Raw genomic sequence first — 27,829 nt, 5'->3', positions numbered from 1 at the left:
GGTTGAAAGGTCCAATACCAGAGGACATGCAATTAAGGTGAGGGGGTAAGTTCAAAGGAGATGAGGGGGCATGATTTTTTTTGAATAGAGAGTGTGGTGGGTGCCTTGAATGTGCTGCCAGGGGTCGTAGTGGAGACAACTACGATAGAGGCGTTTAAGAGGCTCTTAAATAGGCAGATAAATGTGCAGAGAATGGAGGGATGTGGACATTGTGTAGGCAGAAGGGATTAGTTTAGTTAGGCATTTAATTAGTTCAGCATGACATCCTGGGCCAAAGGGCCTGTTCCTTTACTGTGCTGTTCTATGTTCTACCATGCTGGTAGTCACATGATACAATGATAGCAAATTGTTGACCAATTGCAGCGATCAATTTTTATCAATTAGTCTGCATTGGATCCAGACATGATGAAAGGAAACCATTTCCATTGTCATAGAATCATAGAATAGTTACATCACAGAAAGAGACCTCACAGCCCATCATGTCCATGCCAGCTCTCACCCAAAGCAATTTTCTAGTTCCACCCACCCGCCCCTCCTCCATGGCCTTACAATTTTTTCTTCACCATTTCCTTCTTGAAGACAGCACTGGAACCTGTCTCCATCACATTTGCAGGCATTGCAGATTCCAACCACATGTTGTATAAAGAAGATTTTCCTCATGTCACTCTTAATTGTCTCGCCCTTTATTTAATTCCTGTGACCTGTAGTCTTCAGCCTCTCCTCCAAAGCCAGATCCTGCATCATTTTATATACCTGTATCAGACCTTCCCTCGGCCTTCTCTTCAAAGAAAAATCCCAGCCTCCCTAATCTAACTTTGTAACAGTGGTCCCTTGTCCCAGGAACCACTCTCATAAATCTTTTCTGGAACCTCCCTGGTGCCTTCTCATCCTTCCTATGATGTGGCGATCAGAATTGAACATATTACTCTAGTTGAGGCTGGACCAGTGTTTTAATTGGTAAGTTGGTTTATTGTTGTAACATGTACCAAGGTACAGTGAAAAGCTTTGTTTTGCATGCCATCCATACAGATGATTTCATTACAACAGTGCATTGAGGTAGTACAAGGGAAAAGCAATAACAGAATGCAGAGTGCGGGCAGACAGTAAGGTGCAAGGCCGTAACGAGGTAGAATGTGAGGTCAAGATTCCATCTTATTGTACAAGGGGTCTGTTCAAGAGTCTTATAACAGCGGAATAGAAGCTGTCCTTGAGCCTAGTGGTATGTGTTTTCAGGCTTTTGTATCTTCTGCCCAATAGGAGGAGGGAGAAGAGAGAATGTCCAGGGTGGGTGGGGTCTTTGATTATGTTGGCTGCTTTTCCGAGGCAATGAGGTGCAGACAAGAGTGGAGGGGAGGCTGTTTTCCGTGATGTGCTGAGCTTTGTTCACAACTCTCCACAGTTTCTTGCAGTCTTGGGCAGAGGAGATGCCATGATGCATCCAGATCAGATGCTTTCTATGGTGCATCTATAAAAATTGGTGAGGGTCAACAGGGACATGCCGAAGTTCCTTAGCCTTCTGAGGAAGAAGAGGCACTAGTGTGCTTTCTTGGCCATGGCGTCTATGTAGTTGGACCAGGACAAGCTATTGGTATGAAAGCTCAGCACGACCTCCTTGTTTTTATATTCTGTACCTCTCTTGACAAAGCACAGATAAATGTAGGCATCATTCGCTGCTTTCTCAGGCGCTTCTCTTTCCTTCCTGAAGACTTTCTATCCATGAATATTTAATGCTCAGTCCTGCCCCATTTTTTTGGCCAACTTTCCAATATTGCTTCCACCTCATATTCCCAGGCAACTATCTGTGACTATAATATCTCATTGTTGCATTTACTTCCCAAAATGTATCTCCTCACACTGCTACAATTAAATTCCACCTGCTGACACTCCACCCAACTCACATTCACAAGGACGTTGCCGGGACTGGAGGGCTTGAGTCATGAGGAGAGACTGGATAGGCCGAGACTGTTCTCCCTGGAGAGAAGGAGGCTGAGGGGTAACTTTATAGAGGTTTATAAAATCATGAGGGGCAGAGATAGGGTGAATGGTCACAGTCTTTTTCCCAGGGTAGGAGAGTCTAAAACTAGAGGGCATACATAGATTTAAGGTGGGAGGGGAAAGATTTAAAGGGGACCTGAAAGGCAAGTTTTTCCACACAGTGTGTGGTGGATGCCTGGAAGGAGCTGCCAGAGGAATTACAGCATTTAAAAGACCTTTGGACAGATAGATGGATAGGAAAGGTTTAGCTGGATGTGGGCTAAATGCAGGAAAATGGGACTAGTTCGGGAAGACACCTTGATCAGCATGGATGAGTTGGGCCGAAGGACCGGTTTCTGTGCTGTTTATGACATTCTGGTATTCACGTATGTTCACAGTAAACCAAATTTTTCATTTCCATTTTCACTGACCCATGCTGACCTAAACAAGTGTGAACTATCTTCCCAATTTTGCTTTGCTTTCTTGCCTTTAATTTTGTCATCGTTAGTTCTTAAGCTTTCTCTATTTAGTGGTGTAGTATCTGCAGTTCCTTGCATCTCTATATGGTGGTTCACTCTTATACTTGTGGAAGGCTGAGGGAACCAAAGTTCCAAACTCCTTTTTCCTCTCCAGGACGTGCAGACTTTGTGGATTTTAAGAAATGAAGCACCTGTAGCCTACTCCATGTTATACGTCAATTTGTTTGTGTTTTTTCCTAAACATAGCTTGAATAAGGTCCATGTTACTTTGTCCTTAGAGAATCTTAGCAAACTTACAGCTCTCTTTCAGTAGAACATGGCAGATTGCATGAAAATCAAAAGAAAACTGCAGATGCTGGAAATCTGAAATAAAAACAAAATGCTCGAAAAACTCAGCAGGTTAGGCAGCATCTGTGGAGAGAGAAAGAGTTAACATTTCAGTTTGAAAACTTGTTTCAGTCCTGATGAAGGGTCTTCAACTTGAAACGTTAACTATTTCTCTTTGCATGGATCCTGCCTGACCTGCTGAGTGTTTCCAACATTCTCTGTTTTTCTGCTAGTGGACGTAATCTCTCCTCATAATCCAATCCCTCCACCTCCCCACCCCCTCCCTCCCCAACCCACTCCTCAGTCATTCTGGTCACTCATTTCTGAATACTACCATTAAATGCAGCTTCTATTTTTTCACAATTGAAGATGATGTTTCTTTCACTGGCGCTTGGTGCACATTGTGAGTTTCAGCAAGGAATAAACCTTGAGTTTTAATGACATGCCTTATTACCTAAAAGAAAATGCTGGCCTGGGTTCATGCGTGGAAGGAGCCACTTGAGGATATGGAGCGATTAGAATTTTACAGAACAGAACAAGGTTAATCATTCCATGATTTGTGGTAAAAAGCATATGCCACTTTCTACAAGCAAATAGGGCTCTTTGATTAACCACTTTTTTATCCTCTTCAGAATAGCTATCCATTTAGTCCTGTTCTTTCTCTGAAGTTTACTCAACTTCAAGTACTTACTCAGTTTTCCTTTTTTAAAGTTACAATTGAATCTACTTCCACCACTTGTTAGGTGATGTTTACGGTTATTTTAACCAAAATAAGTACAGGAATTTTTGGAAGAAAATAAAATCATAGAAATGTACAGGAGAAAGGCTGCTTGGCCCAGGGTTTTCATGCTGGTGAAAGAAGAACTATTTAGATTGATTCCTGTTTTTAGCTATTGGCCTATGGTTATGGCAATTTTTAGCTGGTGGATCATAGTAAAAAGAGAGGCAGAAAATAAATGGAAAGGCAAATAACTATGTGTTGTAAGTGAGGAAACAGGTTCGGGGGGGGGGTTCTCAAAAGCAAGGAATCAGAACACAGTCTGGCAGTAAAGGATTTTATTTACAAAAGACAAACGTGGGAAAATGGTAACGGGAATAACACACACGCACGGTTTATAGCGAGCATGGGAAAATTGCAGCAGGGATAAAACACACACACACAACGAACTAGGTACATACAATCAAGGAAAAACCAATACGATACTCACTCAGTGCAGGCACAGATCTATGCTACTAGGGACACTAACTAAAACGCTCCCAACTCTTAAACAGTGCACACCTCACCAATGATTTCTCTGGCGCCATTCCACGGTACTCGGCCTGGAGTGAAGCAGGGTGATCCCTCGAAGCTGGCAAAGAGATCCGAGCACATATGGCGCCCTTTATAGTGCTGGAGGGCTGGGGGTCCAGCCCAGGTAATTTACAGGGGGCCAATGGCCCAAGGCCAAGTACAAAGGTATTTAAAGGGACCAATGGTCAGGTGTGCACAGGTGGGTGGGGCGGGGCCGAACCTTGATCGGCAGTGGTGTGTCTTCCGACCAGGTAGTGGGCAGTGCTGTCACGTGACAGCCACGACCCTCCACAATACACTAAGGTTGCTGGAAATCTGAAATGAAGCAGATAATACAGGATCAGCAGCACCTCTAGAAGGTGAATCACTTAACATTTTGGGTTCTGAAGTTTCATCAGAGCTAGGTAAAGGTAAAGACAAGTTTCAGGATGCAGAAAAAGGGAGTGTAACATGGAGTATGGAAAGAAAGCTCTGTGATAGGGTGAAGGACATGCAGGATTGAATAAAAGTGGTGATAAAAGTATTAGTGAATAACAAAGGGTAGTTCTGGAGGAGATGTCAATAGAAGGTAAAATAGATAGCTGAAATCATCAGCAGTTTACAGCAAAATAAAAAAATCATCCTCATTTTTCTTTGGTTCGATCAAATCACCTTAGATCTGTGTCATATAGTCACTAATCTCCCCACCAGTGCAGCACGGTAGTGTAGCGGTTAGCGTAACACTATTACAGCGCCAGTGACCCGGGTTCAAATCCGGCCACTGTCTGTAAGGAGTTTGTATGTTCTCCCTGTGTCTGCGTGGGTTTCCTCCGGGTGCTCTGGTTTCCTCCCACATTCCAAAGACGTACAGGTTAGGAAGTTGTGGGCATGCTATGTTGTGGCCCCCAGAACATTCTCAGTAAACTCTTAGATGGCCACATGAATGATAGAAAAATGGAGGGCTATGTGGGAGGAAAGGGTTAGACAGATATTAGAGCAGGATAAAATGTTGGCACAACATCGTGGGCTGAAGGGCCTGTACTGTGCTGTATTATTCTATGTTCTATGTTCATTGCAAATGCTCTCTATTTACTGTCAAGTCCCTCTTATGTTTTGAGTGTCTCTTTTAAACATCTCCTTGGCCTTTACTTAGAAAAGAATGGGCCTCAGTTCCTCTCGTCTATCTCAAGTTGTTCATCCTGGTTCATTGTTTTGGTAAATTGAATCAATTTAGCAGAAGCAAATATCATCATTTGATTAACCATAATCTTTAATTCTCTTGTCCCCTGAAGAGCACGAAGAATGTGTCAGAGTCCCCAGCCGTGCCTCCAGTTTCAGAGGATGACGATGAAGATGAAGGTGTTCCACCACCTGTGATTGCACCGCGACCAGAACACACCAAGTCGGTCAGTGTAGAATCTTGTTTACAGTCACTTAAACTAAGTTCGTGGAATTGGATGTGAATGTAGGATGTATGAATAGTAAGTTTACAGATGACATGAAACTTCGTGGTGTTCTGGATAGTGAGGAAGGTTGTCTCAGTCTTCATACAGTAAGATATAGAAAACATAGAAAACCTAGAGCACAATTCAGGCCCTTCGGCCCACAAAGTTGTGCTGAACATGTCCCTACCTTAGAAATTACTAGCCCTCTTACCCATAGCCCTCTATTTTTCTAAGCTCCATGTACCTATCCAAAAGTCTCTTAAAAGACCCTATCGTATCTGCCTCCACCACCGTTGCCGGCAGCCCCTTCCACGCACTCACCACTCTCTGAGTAAAAAGCTTACCCCTGACATCTCCTCTGTACCTACTCCCCAGCACCTTAAACCTGTGTCCTCTTGTGGCCACCATTTCAGTCCTGGGAAAAAGCCTCTGACTATCCACACGATCAACACCTCTCATCATCTTATACACCTCTATCAGGTCACCCCTCATCCTCCGTCGCTCCAAGGAGGAAAGGCTGAGTTCACTCAACCTGTTCTCATAAGGCATGCTCCCCAATCCAGGCAACATCCTTGTAAATCTACTCTGCACCCTTTCTATGGCTTCCACATCCTTCCTGTAGTGAGGCAACCAGAACTGAGCACAGTACTCCAAGTGAGGCCTGACCAGTGTCCTATATAGCTGCAACATTACCTCTTGGCTCCTAAATTCAATTCCAATATAGATCAGATGGAAAGTTGAAGGAAGTGTTGACAGATAGAATTTGATCCCAACAGTGTAGGATGATACATTTTGGGAAGTCAAGTAGGGGTAGGACATCTATCATAAATGGTGGTGTGCGAAGGAATGTTGATGAACAGAGGGACCTTGAGGTTCAAGTCCATAGTTCCCTGAAGGTGGCAACACAGGTAGGGTGGTGAAGAAGGCATATGGCAAGCTTGCCTTCATAAGATGGGGCATAGATGTAAAAGTTGGGACATTATGTGGAAACTTTAGGAAACAGTGATTAGACTGCACTTGGAGTATTGCATGTAGTTCTGTTCACCACACAATTGGAAGGATGTGATTATGCTGGGGAGAGTCTAGAGGAGGTTCACCAGGATGTTGCCTGGATTGGGAGACTTTAGTTATGGGGAGAGATTGGATAGGCTGGGCTTGTTTTCCCTGGAGTGAAGGAGCCTGAGGGGTGACCAGATAGAAGTATATGAAATTATAAGAGGATAGATAGGGTAGATGGTCACAATCTTTTTCCCATGGGTATCAAAAACAAGAGAGCATAGGCTTAAGGTGAGAGGAAGAAGTTTTAAAAGGGATTTGAGGAGAAAGTTTTTCTTTACACAGAAAGTGGTTGACATCCAGCACTCACTGCCAGAGGAGGTGGTGGAATCATATCACTACGTTTAAGAGGAATTTAAACAGACACTATTGCAGGAAAATGGGGTTAGTGTAAATGGGCAGAAAGCTCGGCATGGACACGTTGGGTCCAAGAGCCCGTTTCTGTCTCTTTTTATTCTCACCGCTTTGCCATCAACTCCCTGACTCACTACGCACAAGAGGTAGTTTACCACCAACCCGCACATCTTTGGGATGTGGGAGAAAACTGGAGCACCCGGAGGAAACCCACCCGGCCATACAGAGAACATGCAAACTGCACACAGCACAGGTCAGCATCGAACCCAGGCCGCACAGTGGCGCAGCACACAGAGCCAGGGAGCCTGGTTCAATCTTGACCTCGGGTGCAGCTGCGTGGAGGTTGTATGTTCTCCTGAGACCGCGTGGGTTTCCTCCAGGTGCGCCTGTTTCCCTCCATGTCCCCAAGATATGCAGGTTGCTAGGTTAATTGGCCGCTGTAAATTGTCCCTACTGTGTCGGTGAGTGGTCGAACCTGGGGAGAATGAAAACAAAAATGGGATTAATGTAGGATTAGTGTAAATGGGTGGTTGATGGTCGGTGCGGACTGAGCGGGCCAAAGGCCAAGTGTCCGCACTGTATCTCTCTATGTTCCTCCGCAGCCTTGTAGGTTGTGGCATTTCAAGAGCTCATCCAGGTTCTTTAACATACAGGGAGGCTGCCTTCCACCCTTTTAAGTGGTGAATTCCAAGACTTGCCATTCTCTGGATAAAATTTCTCTTCCTCAGCTCACTTTCTAATGTTGATCAGAGTGTCCTGCTATCACCTTGGCTGGGATAATCCAACAAAGATGGAAGTTGTAATCTTCTTGATATTACCAGACCATTTGAGGAACTTCACCATGGCTTGGAGACACAAGTGGCTGCAGATGCTGGAATCTAGAGCAAGAAAGCTGGAGCAATATCAGAGGAAGGTTTTTTTACCCAGAGAGTGGTTGGGGCATGGAATGCGCTGCCTGGGGCGGTGGTGGAGGCAGGTACATTGGTCAAATTCAAGAGATTACTAGATAGGCATATGGAGGAATTTAAAACAGAGGGATATGTGGGAGGAAGGGTTCCTCCCACATCCTCAGGAAGGATAGTCTTAGGTGAGGTTTTAAAGGTCAGCACAACATTGTGGGCTGAAGGGCCTGTATTGTGCTGTACTGTTCTATGAAACATAGAACATTTGGAACATTACGGCACAGTACAGGCCCTATGGCCCACGATGTTGTGCTGACATTTTATCCTGCTCTAATATCTATTTAACCCTTCGCTCCCACATAGCCCTCCATTTCTCTATCATTCATGTGCCTATCTAAGAATCTCTTAAATGTCCATAATGCCCCCATAACCTCTGCCAGCAGTGTGTTCCATGCACCCACCACTCTTTGCGTAAAAAAAACTTAACTCTGACATCCCCCTTATACCTTCCTCCAATCACCTTAAAATTATGTCCCCTCGTGTTAGCCATTGTCGCCCTGGGAAAAAGTCTCTGACTGTCCACTCGATCTATGCCTCTTATCATCTTGTACACCTCTATCAAGTCACCTCTCATCTTTCTCTCCAAAGAGAAAACCCCTAACTTACTCAACCTATCCTCATAAGACATGCTCTCCAATCCAGGCAGCATCCTGGTAAATCTCCTCTCTAAAGATTCCACATCCTTCCTATAATGAGGCAACCAAAACTGAACACAATAATCCAAGTGTGGTCTAACTGGAGTTCTGTACAGCTACAACATTACCTCGCAGCTCTTGAACTCAGTACCCTGACTAAACAAACTGCTGGAGAAACTCAATGGGGCAATTAGCATCTGTGGAGGCAAAGTTTTGGGTCAAGACCCTACATCAGGCCCACACATCAACATCCCTTTGCCTCCACAAATGCTACTTGACCTGCTGCGTTCCTCCAGCAGTTTGATTTTCTTTTCACAATGGCTTTTTGATTTGCCATTGCAAGATCAATGCTTCCATCAATAGTTTTGCTCTTAATATGGATATGCTGGTAAAACAGCATTTCAGTTTCTGGACTTGCAATGCAAAGGCCTGGACTCACAGCAGTACTACAAATCTCAACATGGCAATTGCAGAATTTAAATAATCTGATGAAACTATTGCGTGGTTGTAAAAACGCATCTATTATATCCTTCAATATCCCTCAGCCACTTCTTCCGAGAGGAACTTCCCCACTGCTATATTGAAATATCAGTCAGGAGGTTTAAGAAATCCCTTCAGGAAAGGAGATCTGCAATCCTTGTGCAGGCTGGCTTACATCTGATTCCAATGTAGTTGACTCTTAAGTGCTCTAGAGTCATACAGCACGGAAACAGGCCCTTCGGCCCAACTGGTCCATGCCAACCAAGATTCCCATCTAAGCTCATCCCGCTTGCCCGTGTTTGGTCCATGTCACTCTAAACCTTTCCTATCCATGTACCTGTCCAAGTGCCTTTTATGTTTTTAATGTGTGTGCCTCAACCATTTGCTCTGGCAGCTCGTACCATATACGCATCACCCTCTGGGTGGAAAAAGGTGCCCCTCAGCTTCCTATTAAATCTCTCCCCTCTCACCCTAAAGCTCTAGTTCTCAATTCCCCAACCCTGGGAAAAGGACTGTGTGCATTTACCCTATCTATACCCCTCAAGATTTTATACACCTCTGTAATACAGTGTAGCGGTTAGCATAATGCTGTTACAGCGCCAGCAACCCGGGTTCAATTCCCGCTGCTGTCTGTAAGGAGTTTGTACATTCTCCCCATGACTGCATGGGTTTCCTCCGGGTGCTCCGGTTTCCTCCCACATTCCAAAGACGTACAGGTTAGGAGCTGTGGGCATGCTATGTTGGCGCCAGAAGAGAGGTGACACTTGCGGGCTGCCCCCAGCACATTCTTAGTAACACAAAAAGATGCATTCCACTGTGTGTTTCAATGTATGTGTGACTAATAAATAAATATCTTATCTTCTCCTCCGTCCAGTGAATAAAGTCCTAACCTGCTCAACCTCTCTCCATAACTCACTCCAGTCCTGGCAACATCCTTGTAAATCTCCTCTGCACTCTTTCCAGCTTAATGGCATCTTTCTATAGCAGAGTGAACACAATATTCTGATTGCGGTTTCCGCTTGTACAACGGTTATATAGGGGAAATTTTAAAAATTCTTACCCTTATGCCTCATCATCCAGGGAGATAAATATAAAGGTGTGTGCATACATGGGGAACTTCCAGAAGAGTAATAATTATAAAATTCCTGGAAAACTCAATCCTGGCCTACCAATACATTGACACAGCACAATATCAGTGAAGTCAGCTCAAAGTACTGGCAGAGTTCAGCAAAAATGTACATCATTGTGCTAGATATGCTGTGCTATAGCACAATTGCTACGTATTTTAAGAACTGCCAGTACATAGTCCTGCCAAAAAGTTATAAATTATAATAAATAGTGATATTAAATACTAACCATCTCTTGAGTATCTTTTGATCTATAATCTTAATTAAAAATTCTTGTGCCATTAATTAAATTGCCTTTTACCAAAATGATCACAATGTGATTTTCTCGGGGGCCCTGCGTCTCAGCCACCACTCGTTGTAGCAGTGGATTTTGTTCCCGTCAGCAAGTACAGTTTGGCCAAACGAACTGTACAAGATTAATCCATGCAACACAATTTGATTTTTCACAGTGAACTACAAGAATCAGAAATGATATGCGCTTCAGTTGCAAAATTTGATATGTGTGTAATTTTTATCATTACCCTGTCCATGACTGTGCAGAGTAATGATAAAAATTGAAAAGTTTATTTAACATGAAAGCAAAACGGTGTAGATACTAAAAATCGGAAGCAAAAGCAGGTGGTGCTGGAAGTGGCTCGTCTTGCAGAATCTGTGCAGAGAGGGCTAGAGCTAAGGATTTGGTTTTGATGAGCAATCACTGAGCTGAAACACTAAGGACAGGCACAGTAGTGTAGCGGTTAGCGTAACGCTTTACAGAGCCAGCAACCCGGGTTCAATTCCCGCCGCTGTCTGTAAGGAATTTGTACATTCTCCCCATGTCTGCGTGGGTTTCCTCCAGGTGCTCCGGTTTCCTTCCACGTTCCAAAGACGTGCGGGTTAGGAAGTTGTGGGCATGCTATGTTGGCGCCGGAAGCGTGGCGACACTTGCGGGCTGCCCCCAGAACACTCTACGCAAAAGATGCATTTCACTGTGTGTTTCGATGTACACGTGACTAATAAAGGTATCTTATCTTAACCCAATTTCTTTCTACTTAAATGCTGCCTGGCCAGCTGAATATTTGCAGCATTTTCTGCTTTAATTTCAATTTAGTTATTAACTTCTTTAACCAGTAGAAACTGAACATCTTCATAATCCCCCTGCTCTTTACTCCCATCTCCCGCCACCCTGCAACCCGTTACCCCAGCAGTCACCAGAATACCTTTCTATTTTAATAATGACTATAGGTAGGTTCTAACTCATCAGTAAAACATTGGACATCTGATTCACTGCCTGACTTGTTCGTCAAATCCTCTTGCAAAATGCAGTTGTATTAACGGTTTGAAGAGCGCTTTGATGCATTCCTTTCCAGTTGAATAGTTTAATAGTGTTTAATGTCTGGGTGTGAAAAATCTACTTACCATAGAGTTTATCATCATTTGTAGGGCAGGGTGCTGCCAGTATGAGTCACCATCTTAGGAGTGAAATCTAATGGATTCATGATATCGTGACAAAACCCCATGTGAAAACTTGAGATCTGTCACTAGATTTTTCATCCCACAATCAAAAAGAGTAAAATAATAACAAGCAATATCTTTTCCCGATCCAATACTGAGGACATGCATTTAAGGTGAGAGGGCGTAGGTTCAGAATGGACTTGAGAGGTACGTTTTTTACTGAGAGAGTGGTGGATGCCTGCATTGCGTTGCCTGATAGGGTGGTGGAGGCAAATTCACTGGGGGCTTTTAAGAGGGTCTTGGATGGGCACATGAAAGAGTGGAAAATGGAGGGATATGGGAATTCTGTAGGTAGGAGGGAATGACTATGTTGGCACAACATTGTGGGCTGAAGGGCCTGTTCTGTGCTGTACTGTTCTATGTTCTTTGTAATTACCTGGCCGTTGCTATGTGTGGGAGTTTCCTGTGTATAAATTGGCTACCACATTTCCTACGTCATATAAGTGACTGCTCTTTGTGCGCACTTCATCATCTGCAAAACACGAGGCAACATGAGGTTGTGAAGGCTGTTGTATAAATACAGTTCTATTTTCCTTCAGCCATTTCCTTCTACCCTGAGTTAACCATGTCCTTATTTTTTTCCTTCCCATAGATGTATACACGGTCTGTGATAGATCCCATTCCTCTCCCACCCACCAAAGATGCAGCCACGTCTCCCATCTCCTCGCCCTCTGAGAACAGCACAACCCCTTCGAATACCCTAACCAGGAACGCAGAGAAGCAGAGGAAGAAGACGAAAATGACAGATGAGGAGATATTGGAAAAATTGAGTACGTAACCGTGTGCTTGATTCTACATGATGGAAGATGGTGAAGCAAGTTTGGCAGTGGCCTTCTACTGCTGGGATCATGGGTTCCAATCTCTCACAAACCGATGAGATGAATGTTTTCTCTCCACCGGTTACAAGAAGTCTACCATGTAGAATGTATTTGCACAGCCTCAGCCACATTCCAGTAGATATGGGCTCACGGTAGAAAACGGCCTGATTCAGCAGTAATTGGTACTGGTTTATTATTGTCACATGTACCAAGATACAGTGAAAAACTTTTGTTTTCCATGCCATCCAGACAGATCTTGTCATACATAATGACATCGAGGTAGTAAAAAGAAAATAGAATGCAGAATGTGGTGTTACAGTCGCAGAGAAAGTGCAGTGCAGGTAGACAAATAAAGTGCAAGGGCCACGACAAGGCAGATTAGGGGGTCAGGGGGTTTAAAAGTTCATCTTTTAGTGTATGAGAGGTCCATTCAAGAGTCTGATAACAGCGGGGTAGAAGCTGTCCTTGAGTCTGGTTTGTGCCCTCGGTATATTCTGCCCAATGGGAAGGGGAAGAAGAGAGAATGACTGGGGTGGGAGGTGTCCCTGATTATGTTGGCTGCTTTCCCGAAGCAGCAGGAAATGTAGACATAGTCCATGGAGGGGAGGTTGGTTTGCGTGATGGACTGGGCTGCATTCACAGCTATCAGAGCAGTTGCTGTACCAAGCTGTGATGCATCTGGATAGGATGCTTTTTAATTCAGAATTAAAATAACAAACTTATTCAGAGAAGTTTAGAAAATATAAATCTGATGGTAGCATGCTGGAACAAGCTTCTCAGGGATGAAGGGGGAGATGTACCTGCTGGGGCAGATCAGAGGTAGTTTTTGCCCTGTTTTTCTTGCTGTTAGCTAACACCAGTTGTCTTGTGCTTCTCCAGTGTAAGGCAACTTGGGTCAGAGCTGAGTAAGTTGGAGCAGTTCACCACTCTGTAGCAACGTATGGGAGAATCTTCAGTACAGTCCACTTTGACTTTTGTCCTGTCCATTTCCTGCTCTGTTAGGGAGACAGAAGAGACTACAGATGCTGGAATCTGGAGCAACAAACAATGTGCTGGAGGAACTCAATGGGTTGACCAGCATCGGTGGGGGGGGGGAAGCACAGACAATTCCTTTCCCTCCTGTAGATGCTGATTGACCCGCTGAGTTCCTCCAGCAGATTGTTTGTTGCTCTGCTCTGTTAGCGTTGAATTTTTGATGGGTTGTAAGTATGTGGGCAACACCATCTCTGGCTCCTCTCCCAGCTAGCCATCCATGCGTGCCAAGGCTGTGAGTGCCTGCAGGATTTCTCTTGAATGTGAGCGAGAGTGACTGAACTGCATCTGTTGCCCATAGATAGTATCCCTGAGAACCTGTGGTCATTTTTATAGTAATTCCCCTTGGAAGCTTCCTGTGCAATTTCAATGGGAATAGAATGAGAAAAAACTCTGACACGGGGGTGGGGACATTTGGCCTTTTCTGTCCATGCTGGGAAAAAAAATTGTTATTTAAGCCAATCCCATTTCCTAGCTCTAGGTTACGACACTTCAAGTGATCATTCAAGTATTTTTTAAATGTGATGTGGGTTTCTCCAACTTACAACCTTTGTCTTTAACTTGTAGTAAATCAAGCCCCTGCAGCATTGATACAAGAGTAGGAGGTTCCCCTCTGAGTGATCAATGCTTTGGCCATAGACCCTGCCACAATCATTATTTTCTGCACTCTCATCCACAGTCATCACTGGCAAAGATCACAGCTTCTTTATTGTATCAGTGTGAGATTTTTCTTTATCCGTTCAAGGGATGTGAGCTTTGAGCCATCATTTAATTGCCCTTGAGAAGGTGATGGTGAGCTGCCTTCTTCAAATTCTGCAGTCCCTGAGGTGTGGTTATTCTCACAATGCTGTTAGGGAGAGAGTTCCAGGATTTTGACCCAGCTACAGTGAAGGAACGGCGATATATTTCGAAGTCAGGATGGTGCGTGGCTTGGAGGCCAAGTGGTGATGTTCTCCATGCTTTTGCTGCCCTTGTTCTTCTGACTGGTAGAGGTGTTAGGTTTGGGAGGTGCTGTCTAAGGAGTCTTGGTGAGTTACTACAGTTCATCCTGTAGATAGTACAAACTGCTGCGACAAAGTGTTGGTGGTGGAGTGAGTGAATGGTTGTGCATGTGGTGCCTGTTGAGTGGGCTGCTATGTCCTGAATGGTGTCGAGCTCTCTGAGGGCTGTTGAAGCTGCACTCATCCAGGCAAGTGGAGAGTGTCCCATCACACTCCTGACTTGAGCCTTGTTGGGAAAGGCTTTGGGGAGTTAGGAGACGAGTTACTCACCGCAGGATTCGCAACCTCTGACCTGCAATTACTGACCCCTTGATGACCCAATATCTTGCAGTGGCTTAGTGCCCATTGGGCGAGACCTTTGCTAGGTAGTCATATCGATAAAACATTGTTAAGTGCATGCCCTTTTCTCCTTACCGTTTTCCCTCAGTAGCCTTTCTATACTGTAGCTGCTATGGGAAATGTGCTTTCACCGGTTTTCTCACTTCCATGTGGTTGGTGTAGGGACGACGCAGAAAGACCCAGGCATTTTAACAAACGAATGGGTGATAAACACACTAAAGATTTCTAATGGTATTTTCACCAGTTTTGCGATTTTTTTTTTTGTGTGTGTGGGCTGCATTTAGCACACCAGAAAAGGGTGAACTCCAATTTCCAGGAAATTGTGTTTTAACAGCAATTTGGAAGGTATTGTTGTCACTTAGGTTTTGGGCTGATACCTCTCCAATCTCAATTATTGATCAGTTTTGTTATTTGTCATAATGGGAATGTTTTCAAAGATCATTTCTCTGGATGTGGGTGTTGACAACATTTATCATACTAGCTGTAAACTCCTGCCTTGCATCTTTATATTTTAGTTACCTTCCTTCTCCCTCTCCCAATTAGTTAATTCTCCTTCCTACATCCTGAAGTTGTTATTCTCCATTCCTTTCACTAGTCCCTCCTAGTGGAGGTTCAGGTAAACTCTGGAGTCACCATGCAGTGCAGCTATAATTAGTAAAGAGTGTTTCTCAGCACTAAGCATTAGCCTTTTTCAGTTCTATCACAGTATACCACCCTTCTGAAAGGTAATGCTCACTTTGCTTATTTTCCTAACTTGCTCTATGCCCATTTTGCCAAGAGGTTGGGCAGCTGAACCTCAAAGATTTTGTTTTAATTACCTTTTAGAAGTTGATCTTGTTAATTTAAAAGAAAATGACTGAATGAATTCACTAAACTTTTCCATCTCTTGCTAATCCCACAGGAAGTATAGTAACTGTGGGTGATCCGAAGAAGAAATACTCAAGATTTGAGAAGATTGGACAGGGGTTAGTAAAGCATTGTGTGATATTGGAAAATCTGTAATTCACTGCATTTCTGCCTGTAGTTCACTGTGTTTGAACTTGCTTGTAGTCCTTTGTTGGATCCAGCCTGCAAGTGAGATAAGATAAGATAAGATATCTTTATTAGTCACAGGTACATTGAAACACACAGTGAAATGCATCTTTTGTGTAGAGTGTTCAGTGGGCAGCCTGCAAGTGTCGCCATGCTTCCGACGCCAACATAGCGTGCCCACAACTTCCTAACCCGTACGTCTTTGGGATGTGGGAGGAGATCGGAGCACCCGGAGGAAACCCACACAGACACGGGGAGAATGTACAAACTCCTTACAGGCAGCAGCCAGAATTGAACCCAGGTCGCTGGCGCTGTAATAGCATTACACTAACCGCTACACTACCGTGCCTAAGTACTTCATGGACTGGAGCTGGCCTGCTGGCAGTTCATTGTATTGAAGTCAGTCTGCCTGTGCTTCACAGTGCCAGGGTCCACCTGTCTATAGTTTGCCATGTTTGGGCCCCACACGTTGAATCTTGTTACTGTACCCCAGAAGTTGTTATATTTGACACTCTAATAATTCTCTGGCTGTCAGCAGATCATTACAGAAGACTTCAGTGTATATTTATGTCCACTTAGGCTCTGTTGCTTTAAAGTGCATTGTGTGAATGTCCCCTTGACTAAAGTCTGCTAAGGACTATTTGCTCTTCACCAACAGGGCTTCAGGCACAGTGTACACAGCAATTGATGTGGCCACAGGACAAGAGGCAAGTTTAATAAAATAAAACACCTTTTAGCATGAACCTAATCCAGAGCTTTTGAAGCCTGCCTGCTTAATTCAGAGACTTCTTTTGAAATATTATTATTTTATTCTCAGGTCGCAATCAAACAGATGAATTTACAACAGCAACCCAAGAAAGAATTGATCATTAATGAAATTCTGGTTATGAGGGAAAATAAAAATCCAAATATTGTTAATTACTTAGACAGGTGAGTATCAACTATGAGAATAACTTGCACGTGTCTGTGATTGGTATATTCGCCTCTTTATAATTTGTGGTTATGATATATCATAGAACATAGAACACTACAGCACAATACAGGCCCTTTGGCCCACAATGTTGTGCTGAACTTTAAACCTCGCCTAAGACTATCTAACCCCTTCCTCCCACATATCCCTCTATTTTAAATTCCTCCATATGCTTATCTATTAATCTCTTGAACTTGACCAATATACCTGTCTCCACCACTGCCCCAGGCAGCGCATTCCATGCCCCAACCACTCTCTGGGTAAAAAAGCTTCCTCTGATATCTCCCTTGAACTTCCCACCCATTACTTTAAAGCCATGCCCTCTTGTATTGAGCATTGGTGCCCTGGGAAAGAGGCGCTGGCTGTCCACTCTTATCTATTCCTCTTAATATAATGCAGCATTCCCTGTAACTTATAGTGTATGGTCCAGTAGTTGGGAGTCTGAATGTTAGCTTGATGCCGCCCCAGTGCTACTTATACTGGCTGGAGTCTAGCTTTGCTCTTTACCCCAGCTGTATTCTGTGCAGTGAGGAGTTGCTGATTGGCAGCAGTGACTTTTGCTTGTGGAGGGTGGGAGGGTTCAGCAAGGAAACAAGGTTGGGGCGGGTGTCTGGGGGAATGGCTGGACCATGGACGAACCACATCATGTCATCAGCTATTGCATCGAACAGAGGTGCGCTTCTTGGCTGCGGGCATCAAATAAGGAAACAAAAATAATGAATTACCTATTGGAATAATATATTTTCAAAAAACAACTATCATTATTGGCATCAGGCTTCTGGTGTCCATGGTTATTAACATCTTTGTCATCCATTAAAACATTACATTTTACATAACTGAAGGCAGCTTTTTGGTCCATTTTGCTTGGGCCAACTCTCTGAATGAGTTATCCGTTTAGTCCCAAAATCCTTGCTGTTCCCAAATCCTTTAAAAATTCTCTTCAAATTCATCACCATTTAAAAAAACATCCTGGATTTAGCACCCAGCAGTGTTTCTGTTCTGGGGATCTCTGTCCAAGCAACCACCTTTGTGAAAGGAGGATTCCTTCTTGTTCCAGATTCCAGCATTGCCATCTCTGGTGTCTCTCTAATTCCTTTCCTATTACTCCTTGGTGAAGATCATAAATTTATGACCTTTAGTAACGGAGCTTCCAAACAATATTTACATTAAAGTTCCTCTTGACCTCCTTTGTTCTTCTAGTTAAAACTTTATACACCACAGTAACAGGCCCTTCCGGCCCAACGAGCCCGCGCCGCCCAATTACACCCATGTTAACCTACTAACCCGCACGTCTTTGGAATGTGGGAGGAAACCGGAGCACCCGGAGGAAACCCACGCAGACACAGAGAGAACGTACAAACTCCTTACAGACAGCGGCGGGATTGAACCCAGGTCGCTGGTGCTGTAATAGCGTTACGCTAACCACTGCACTACCATGCCTGCCTGTTATAACACAAGTCTGTTATAACAAAAGACTTGTCCTTGACATAATAACGCATCTCATTTGCACCTTCTCCTGGATTTTATACTGTATTCTAACTGTAGCTTAATTGGTGATTTACCGAAGTCTATCATTCCCTCTTCAATACATTTTTCTTTTATTTATTTTAGTCCAAGAGGGTAGTGCATATCTTCTCCGGTCGCATCCATCAAACTCGCACTGCACTTGGCCTTCAACATTTGCTTTGACTAGAATGGACAGGAACATTGAAGGAGGAGTGCTTGAGATTGTACTAATATATTGCATGCTTAACATTTGAACCAAGATTGAACATTCACACCTAGATTCCTTGGCCTTCTTCAGATGCTGAAAATCTGAAATAATCCAGCAAACATTCACAAGAATTGTCTATTTCCGTCTATTTTGCTCGCTGCCTTGGTAAAGCAGCCAGCGTAATCAAAGACCCCACCCACCCCAGACATTTTATCTTCTCCCCCCCTCCAATCAGGCAGAAGATACAAAAGTCTGAAAGTACGCACCACTAGGCTCAAGGACAGCTTCTATCCTGCTGTTAAAAGACTATTAAATGGTTCCCTAGTACGATAAGATGGAGCCTTGACCTCACCATCGACCTCATTATGACCTTACACCTTATTGTCTACCTCCACTGCACTTTCTCTGTAGCTGTTACACTTTATTCTGCATTCTGTATTGTTTTACTTTGTACTCCCTCAATGCACTGTGTGATGAATTGATCTGTACGAACAGTATGCAAGACAAGTTTTTCACTGTACCTCAGTGCAAATGACAATGATAAACCAATTCCAATTCCAACGCAAGAAAATTGAAGCAAGAGTAGACCACCAGGCCCCTCAAGCCTGGCCCACCATTCATGGCTGATCTCAACTCTTCTTCTTTGCCCATTCCCCATAGCCCTCAATTCCACCATCTTTCAAATATTTATCTGCTTCCACCTTACATACATCTGTGCTTCAATATATCCACAGGAGCAGAGAGTTCCAGAGATTCACTACCCTCATAATACTATTGAACCATCCCTTAGTATGATAAGATGGACGCTTGACCTAACAATCTATATCGTTATGACCTTGAACCTTATTGTCTGCCGGCACTGCACTTTCTCTGTAACTAACACTTTATTCTGCATTCTGTTATTGTTTTCCCTTGTACTACCTCAATGCACTGTTGTAATGAAATGATCTGTATAGATGGCATGCAAAACAAAGTTTTTCATTGTACCTTGGTACATGTGACAATAATAAACCAATTTACCTGTATCTGTGGTTAGAAACTGAGGTAACGTTTCAATGTTATGGTCTTTCTTCAGAAGCGGAAAATGTTCACAATGAACAACAATAAGCAGATACAGAGCAGGGGAAGAGTCAGAAAAAGAGTTGCCAGCAAAAGTCTATTATAATGGGCAGCAATCATCAAGTAGGAATGGTGATGGTACCAAGCAAAAGATCAGGCTTCTCTATGTCTGCTTAAACACTTGAAACATTAAAACTCAGTTTTCGCATCTCCACAGATGCTGCCTGACCTGTTGTTTCCATCAGTTAACTTCAGTATTTTGTTATGAAAAGGAAATAAGATCCACGTTGTTTGTGAAGATTTAAGACCATTCACTTAGCTTTCCTTCCTTCTAGTTACCTCGTGGGGGATGAATTATGGGTGGTTATGGAGTACCTGGCAGGTGGATCATTGACCGATGTGGTCACAGAGACATGTATGGATGAAGGACAAATTGCAGCAGTGTGTAGAGAGGTGAGTCTTCAAGGTAATGTCGGATCCGGTTATTTTTGAATCCGCAGGTTCTTTCAGGAATCCAAGAATGAGTTGAAAACGACTTGGTGCTTCACAAAGTTTTATTGGAAAAGTTTAAAACAAAGAAACAGTCACAGAGCACATGGCGTTAGCTTTACTGCTAGGAGATGAACCAAGACAAAAGGAACTAAAGATGAGCTAGGGCTGGGGGGGGAAGAGAGCAAGAGAGTGATTAATAAAAAAACGACACCTTTTGTACCTGAGATAAGAGGTACTCCTTAGCTAACAATCAGGAAACCTATTAGATACCTGTGGCCAAACCAACCAATGAGAAAACACGTATTCACCTGATGGATGAACCAATAAACTAGGAAGCGGCCATTCCTTGTGCAGCCACTTGAGGTGTATTAAACATTATACATGTTAAAAAACTAATTAAAATAGTCAAATCCAACAGTAACATGAAAGAGCTTGATTATTTGGCATAACCTGGACGATCTCTAATACAAGTGAGCTTTTGAAATATGGTCAAAATAGGAAACAAAAGAGAGCAAATATCAAACAATCTGAATTAGAATAATTTTATCTTAAAAGCTATCAAGTCGTTTGGTCCATTATGGCTGTGCCAGGTTTGCGCACACCTAGTTATTTCACATTGCTTAAGGTCAAAGTACTCTGGAAGGTCGTGCATTTATTAAGAGTTCATTACATGCCCCCTGGAATTCAGGCCACCACACACTATGAACTACTTGAAGCATGTATTCTAATGATGAAGAGCCCATTATTCCATCCATTAGGATAATGGCTTTTATACTTTGATGGTCCACCTTTCACTTCAGACAGAACATCGAACAGTACAGCACAGGAGTAGGCCCTTCGGCCCTCAATGTTGTGCCGAACTCATTAAGCTAATGACACTTAATTAAACTAATTCCTTCTGCCTGCACATGGTCCATATTCCTTCCATTTCCTACATATTCATGTGCCTATCAAAGAGCCTCTTAAATGCCACTATCATATCTGCTTCCACCACTTCCCTGGCAGCCCATTCCAGGCACCCACCACTCTCTGTGTAAAAAAAAAACTTGCGCCACACATCTCCTTTGAACTTTCCCCCTCTCACCTTAAATGCATGCCCTCTAGCATTAGACATTTTGACCCTGGGGAGAAAGATACCGACTGTCTACCCTGTATCTATACCTCTCATACTTTTAGAAACTATCAGGTCTCCCCTCAGCCTCTGCCGCTCCAGAGAAAACGGGTTGTTTGTCCAACCTCTCCTTATAGCACATACCCTCCAATCCAGGCAGCATCCTGGTGAACTTTTTCAAAACCTCTGCATCCTTCCGATAATTGGCAATCAGAAACGAACGCAAGACTTCAGATGTGGCCTAACCAGAGTTTTATAAAGCTGCAATATAAATACCTAACTCTTAAACTGAATGCCTCAACTAATAAAGGCAAACATGCCAGACGCCTTCTTTACCACCCTATCGACATGTGCAGCCAGCATCATCCACTCCTCACTCCTGTCCCAGAGAAGGCCCATAAAGGGGTAAAGGTCCAGTAAAAGGGACTTGGAGCCTTCAGAAATTCAACACAAATGTTTTTATTTTAAATATAAAAATTCAAGGACTTGGGGATGAAAGGAAGTCAAGGAAAGGTTTAATATAGGTGTTCGGTATTATGATGGATTGAGCACAGGGAGAGGTTTCCACTGCCAGGTGAATTTATAATCTTTGAGTGCAGATTCAGGACACTGAGCAAAAATAACTGAAGGGAGTCAGGGAGTTATACAGCAGCCAAACAGCTCCTTCAGCCCATGTCAACCAAGTCGTCTTCCTAAGCTAGTCCCAGGCCCATATCCCTCTAATCCTTTCTTATCCATGTACCTGTGCAAGTGCCTTTTAGACATTGTAATTGTACCTGCCTCTACCATTTCCTCTGGCAGCTCGTTCCATATGCCCATTATTATTTTAATGGAAAGATTTGAAATCAAGAATGACTTGTATCAGAATCAGATTTATTATCATTGACATATGACATGAAATTTGTTATTTTGCGGCAGCAGTACAGAGCAAAGACATAAAATCTATAAATTACAAAAATGAATAAGTAGTGCAAAAAAGAAGGAATAATGAGATAGTGTTCATGGACCGTTCAGAAATCTGATGGCGGAGGAAAGGAAGCTGTTCCTGAATCATTGAGTGCGTGTCTTCAGGCTCCTGTACCTCCTCCCCGATGGTAGTAATGAGAAGAGGGCATGTCCCAAATGGTGAGGGTCCTTAGTGATGGATGCTGCCTTCCTGAGGCACCGCCTCTTGAAGATTCCTCGATGGTGGGGAGGGTTAGGATTAAGGTTGGAGCTAGCTGAGTCTACAACCCTCTGCAGCCTCTTGTGATCCTGTGCATTGGAGCCTTCATACCGGGCGGTGATGCAACCAGTCTGTTTGTGTCCGTAATGTTATCTGGAATGCACCGTCAAAATAGCGATGGAAGCAAATTAAGGATTAATTTGAAACAGGGAGTTGGATGAATGTGTGAAGGGGGATTTGCAGGGGGAGAGAGAGAGAGTGGGGTCTTACAAAGAGTCACCACCAAAATGATAAGCTCTGATCCTAAACTAAATGTTATTTATGAATCTCAGTGTCAGATTGTTATTTAAAAATAACATTGTAGAATTGGGACTGCTATTTATTTTTTGGTTTGTTATGGTGTGATGGTAAAACCGAATCTTGGGAGATTATGCACATCAGTTGCTGTTGTGGAAACAGTAGCATGAAGTATGATTGGAGTCTGCCTTTTATTGGTGACCTGAGTCTTCAGATGAGCTAGCAGTTGTTCACTGTGGACCTTGCCATACATACAATTTGGAGGTGAAACAAGACAATGGTTTTATAGTTAAGAAAAAATTAAGGCCTTGCTTAAAAGACCTAAAGTTAATGGAAGATCAAAATTAATTTGCATATATAATATGAATCTTTTACTATTCCCTTTGTGAGTTAAACCCCCATTGCATTGATGACCACAGCACAATGTGTGGATTCACACGCAATTCCTAACTTGATGTTTAAAAAGATTATAAAGGCGATTTTTTTTTTGGCAAGTTCTCCAGTTGAACACTTGAAGGATTGAATGGTCTTTTTTATCCATGTTCTGAAAGGCAGCATCTGGGAGATAGTGTAGAATTGTGCTTGGAGAAAATAACCAAATGGTTTCCTTTTGTGTTAGCATTCCTAATTTTACAAAAGTTAATTCCCCTCTCCACCCCTCTTCCACACACTAGTTTTACATTTTTTACTGCACATGTGTGAATTGAGATGCATCTTTTCCAACTTTTTCGATTAATGTTCTCATGCACGCTGCTTCACACATTCAACGCTCCAGCATAATCCTGAGAAACTGTCACAGTTCATCAGTTTCAATTTGTGAAATTTGGCAAATGAGCCGCCTTCTGTCATCACACTGTAAAGCAGAGGAAATGTGTTATTCTTTTTAAAAGCACTGAAGTAACTGGGTGGCATTGCCAGTGAATAATTCACTGATGCTGCGCTTTCTGTAAATAGAGACTTTGTGTTAAGTGTGATTAAAAAAAACACAGCCTCACCTTAGCACAAATGTCACATACAAGGGGAAGCAAGCTGAACGGAAAGGAAATGGCGTTTCCAAGGATGAAATTGATTAACTTTTTACTGCCTCCATTTCGGTGAAACAATCAGTTATTGTATTGATTATCCAGAAAGCTCCTTAATGAGTTGACATTTCACTGAGCTTTCCTTCCCTCGTTATTTTGTGGCGGAGGAGTTACGAGTAGAAATTTCTAATGTAGACCCATCAGGGTTTTTTTTGTTGGAAAAAGGGAGGTCCCCACTGCCCCTTTATCAGCCTCCCCAACCCTACAACATCCCAGTCCCCTCTTGCTGCCCTACTTTCTTATCTGAAAATTGAGGATCAAAATATATCCCATCTCCAATTAGAGATGCTTTTGCACAGTCCTGAGTCAGCCATTAGGTGTCACTGGTGGACTGGATGAAAAGCAGCCATAATTACAGCTGTAGTGACCTGTTTTATCATGTAGACATCAGCAATATCAGACGTCACCCAGGGTTCTGGATTTGCCTTGTTCATCCCGTGCAGAAGCGAGTGGGGGAAGAAAGCCAGCAGCTTGTTTGCAAAAGGGCTGTGGCAGTCTCCCGCGGAAGGTTCTTCTCGCTGTGGTTTACCAAGGCCTGATGTGTAGTCACAAGATCACAAGACAAAGGAGCAGAAGTAGGCCATTCGGCCCATCGAGTCTGTTCCATGAGCTAAACTAAGACTATTCCTATCTAGCCCCAATTTCCGGCCTTATCCCCATATCGCTTGATACCTTGACTAATTAGATACCTATCAATCTCCTCCTTAAACGCCCCCAATGATCAGGCCTCCACAGCTGTATGTGGCAAAGAATTCCACAATTTCACCACCCTCTGGCTAAAGAAATTTCTCCTCATCTCTGTTTTAAACCGGTACCCTCTAATTCTGAGACTATAGTCAGTGGGGGATTTGGCACAGCTGTATCAAGAATACAAATAAGCTCCAGGAACAGGGTTGGAACTTTTAAGAGTTTTGTCTTGGAAAGTAGAGCACCCGGGTTTAGGGGCTGATGGTGGGAAAGAGGTGACAGGAAGTAGGATTGAGAGGAAAAACAAATGTTGTTTTGCATTGCTAAGGCAACATAGTAGTTCTTGAAGTGTACTCATTGCAATAATAAATATGCCAATTTGCACACGTTAGGCTCCCATGAACAACAGAGAAAACTACAGAGTAATCTGTCTTTGATTATATTGGTTGGGCAGTGTCTCCAAAGTAGTGATATGGGGTCTTTCTCAACCTGAGGGGGCATGTGGGAACTTGGTCTCATCCAAAAGATTTTTTTTTGGAGTCCTAGAGAAACGAGAGACTGCTGATGCTGGAAATCTGGAGCAACACACAAAACGCTGGAGGGACTCAGCAGGTCAGGCAGCATCTATGGAAGGAAATGAACAGTTGACATTTCGGGTAGAGGCCCTTCATCAGGACTGGAAAAAGGGGAGAACCCAGTATAAGAAGGTGGGGGGAAGGGGTGGAGCAAGAACTGGAGGGTGACAGGCGGATCCAGGTGAGGGGGGATGACAAGCAGGTGAGGGAAGGGGGAGAGTGGGAATGATGTAAGAAGCTGGGAGGTGATAGGTGGAAGTGACAAAGGGCTGAAGAAGATGGTGTCGTAGAGTAGAGCTTGAACCCACAACCTTCTGATCCAAGGAGAGAGCACTACCAACTGTGCATGGTTGACACCAGAAGGACAGGCCTTAAGCTGCTTGGCACATTCAGAAAATGTTTCACTTCCTTGCTTCCCCACTGTCATCTGACTCAAGCTCCATCTCCAAAGTGGTATGTTTCCAAATTGCAGATTACAGGAGGATTTTTTTAAGTGTTTTTTCCCTGTGTTTCTTCCAGTGTTTACAAGCCCTGGAGTTCCTACACTCAAACCAGGTCATCCACAGGGACATCAAAAGTGACAATATCCTGCTTGGAATGGATGGATCTGTCAAGCTAAGTAAGTATGCATTTCTGCTCTGTTGTATATATCCGACCAAACAGAGATTTGTGGCTCACCTTCTGTAGAACTCGGCTGGTGCTTGACTGTGATTAAAATTCTTGGAGGGCTCGGCCGGGTAGATGCTGAAGTCTAGACCAAGATTCATAGGTTGTCCATTTCGTTCTGAAAGGAAAGGTTTCTTCACTCAGGGCATTGTGAATCTTTGGAATCTTAATTCCAGAGGTCTGTGGATCAAGTCTACAGGGTCTATTTGAACACTTACTGCAAACGACAGCAAATGGTATTTATGGCTAAAACTGCAGTAAAGTCTCACTATTTCTCCAGAAGTTATTACAAATTATGGGCAGCAGAGTGGTGCAGCTAATATGTGGGTTTACTCTGGCTGCTCCTGTTTTTTTTTTCCCTCCCGCATCGCAAAGACATACTGGTTAGTGGGCTAATGTAAATTAGCTTATTTTTGTTCCATGTACCAAGGTACAGTGAAGAACTTTGTTTTGCATGCCATCCATACAGATCATTTCACCACATCAGTGCATTGAGGGAAAATTAACAGAATGCAGAATAAAGTGTTACAGTTACAGAGAAAATGCAGTGCAGGCAGACAATAAGGTGCAAGGCCATCACAAGATGCATTGTGAGGTCAAGAGTCCATCTTATCGTACTAGGGGACTGTTCAATAGTCGTATAACGGTGGGATACGTGCTTTCAAGCTTTTGTATCTTCTGCCAGATGGGATGGGGGAGAAGAGAGAATGTCCGGGGTGGGTGGGGTCTTTGATTATGTTGGCTGCTTTACCAAGGCAGCAAGAAGTGTAGACAAGAGTCCGTGGAGGGGAGGCTGGTTTCCGTGATGTGCGGATAGGATGCTTTCTATGGTGCATTGATAAAAATTGGTGAGGGTCTTACAGGACATGTAGATGCATGGTAGGAGAATCGGGGTGCAGTTGCTGGGTGTGTGAGAGAAAATAGGTTACCGGAAAATCAGTGGGGAAATGGGGTTGCTGAGATGGTCAATGAGCTGATTGACCTACCTGTGTGATGAGAAATATGAGAATCTGGAACACTAACGGTAGTGTGGTCTCCAAATATAATCATCTCGTGTCTGGTTGGGAGTAATGGAATGACCATGTGCAACTTCAAAAACAAAACATTTTATAAATATAGTAAGTGATCTATTGAGTCTCAGAGACGAGACATAAATTTTCACCTATTTTAGGAGGTAGCAGCCCTCATTTTACTTTCTGCTTTATTTTTAGTACAATCAGTTCAACAAGCCAGGCCAGCCTTCCTGCTAAGCTGCCAATATTAACAGGGCTACATTTCTTGAGGGATAGTCTTATTGAGAGAGATATGGAGCACACTAACAAAATTAAAAGGAGACACAAGAGACTGCAGATGCTGGAATCTGGAGCAACAAGCAGTCTGCTGGAGGAACTCAGTGGGCCGAGCAGCATCTGTGGGAGGAAAGGAATTGTGGAAGGAAGTTTTGGGTCGAAACCCTGCATCAGGACTCAATGACGGAGGGTTTCAACCCGAAATGTCGACAATTCCTTCCTTCCCCCCCGCCCCCGGCCCCCCCACGGATACTGCTCAACTGCTGAGTTCCTCCAGAAGTTTGTTTGTAAAACAAAATTGAAAGGGTAGGTTCGTTAAGAAAAATTAGCTTGTAGTGACACAAGTCTTTCAAGACATTTGGTCTATGCTAATGTTTGTATGCTCTCTCAGTGGTTATGTTTGGACCAGTTTCCGGAGCCTGAACTGTGATCAGAGTTTAATCCTCACCATGCTACCTGGGGAATTTATATTCAAGTTATCTAAATGAAAACAAAGTGAGTGTCAAAATGTTGCCCATGAACCTGCTAGATTGTCATGAAAGCCCATCTTTTCATGAAAGAAAATCTCCCGTCCTTACCCACTCTGCCTGACATGTGACTCCAAACTCATCAACATAGTTAACTCTTAAACAGATGTTGGGAATTGGTTTAGATGTTCCAGGGTTCTTGTAAGGTAGAATTACACATCCATTACCTAGAAAAGCCCACAACAGCTCTTTATCATTCAGACAAACACTCAGACTCCTGATGATTTGCATGTCAACATGATTTTCTTTTTTTTTTAAACATGGATTTCTGTTGGATTCTTAAATTTCTGGGTCATGTGCTTGTGCAAGGACAGGAATGTTCCTGTGCATTGAGAACCCATAAGCCTTCACAGTCACAGACGACGCTATT

The 27,829-nt window shown here is 43.4% G+C and overlaps 1 protein-coding gene across 9 annotated transcripts in view; it reads left to right on the top strand.

Moving 5' to 3' along the window:
- The window catches only part of pak1 (p21 protein (Cdc42/Rac)-activated kinase 1), a 187,545-nt gene that overhangs the window by 145,107 nt on the left and 14,609 nt on the right, over nt 1-27,829 (top strand). For all 9 annotated transcript variants that reach the window (XM_052026239.1, XM_052026235.1, XM_052026240.1 and 6 more), the window contains 7 exons: nt 5,343-5,456; nt 12,196-12,373; nt 15,695-15,758; nt 16,484-16,532; nt 16,643-16,755; nt 19,904-20,021; nt 25,497-25,596. In XM_052026239.1, coding sequence (XP_051882199.1) covers nt 5,343-5,456; nt 12,196-12,373; nt 15,695-15,758; nt 16,484-16,532; nt 16,643-16,755; nt 19,904-20,021; nt 25,497-25,596 — 736 coding nt within the window. The remainder of the gene's footprint in view (nt 1-5,342; nt 5,457-12,195; nt 12,374-15,694; nt 15,759-16,483; nt 16,533-16,642; nt 16,756-19,903; nt 20,022-25,496; nt 25,597-27,829) is intronic.

This window comes from Pristis pectinata, chromosome 11 (genome assembly GCF_009764475.1).
Source record: "Pristis pectinata isolate sPriPec2 chromosome 11, sPriPec2.1.pri, whole genome shotgun sequence".
Classification (NCBI taxonomy): domain Eukaryota; kingdom Metazoa; phylum Chordata; class Chondrichthyes; order Rhinopristiformes; family Pristidae; genus Pristis; species Pristis pectinata.
This window is presented reverse-complemented; position numbering and strand designations above follow the sequence as displayed.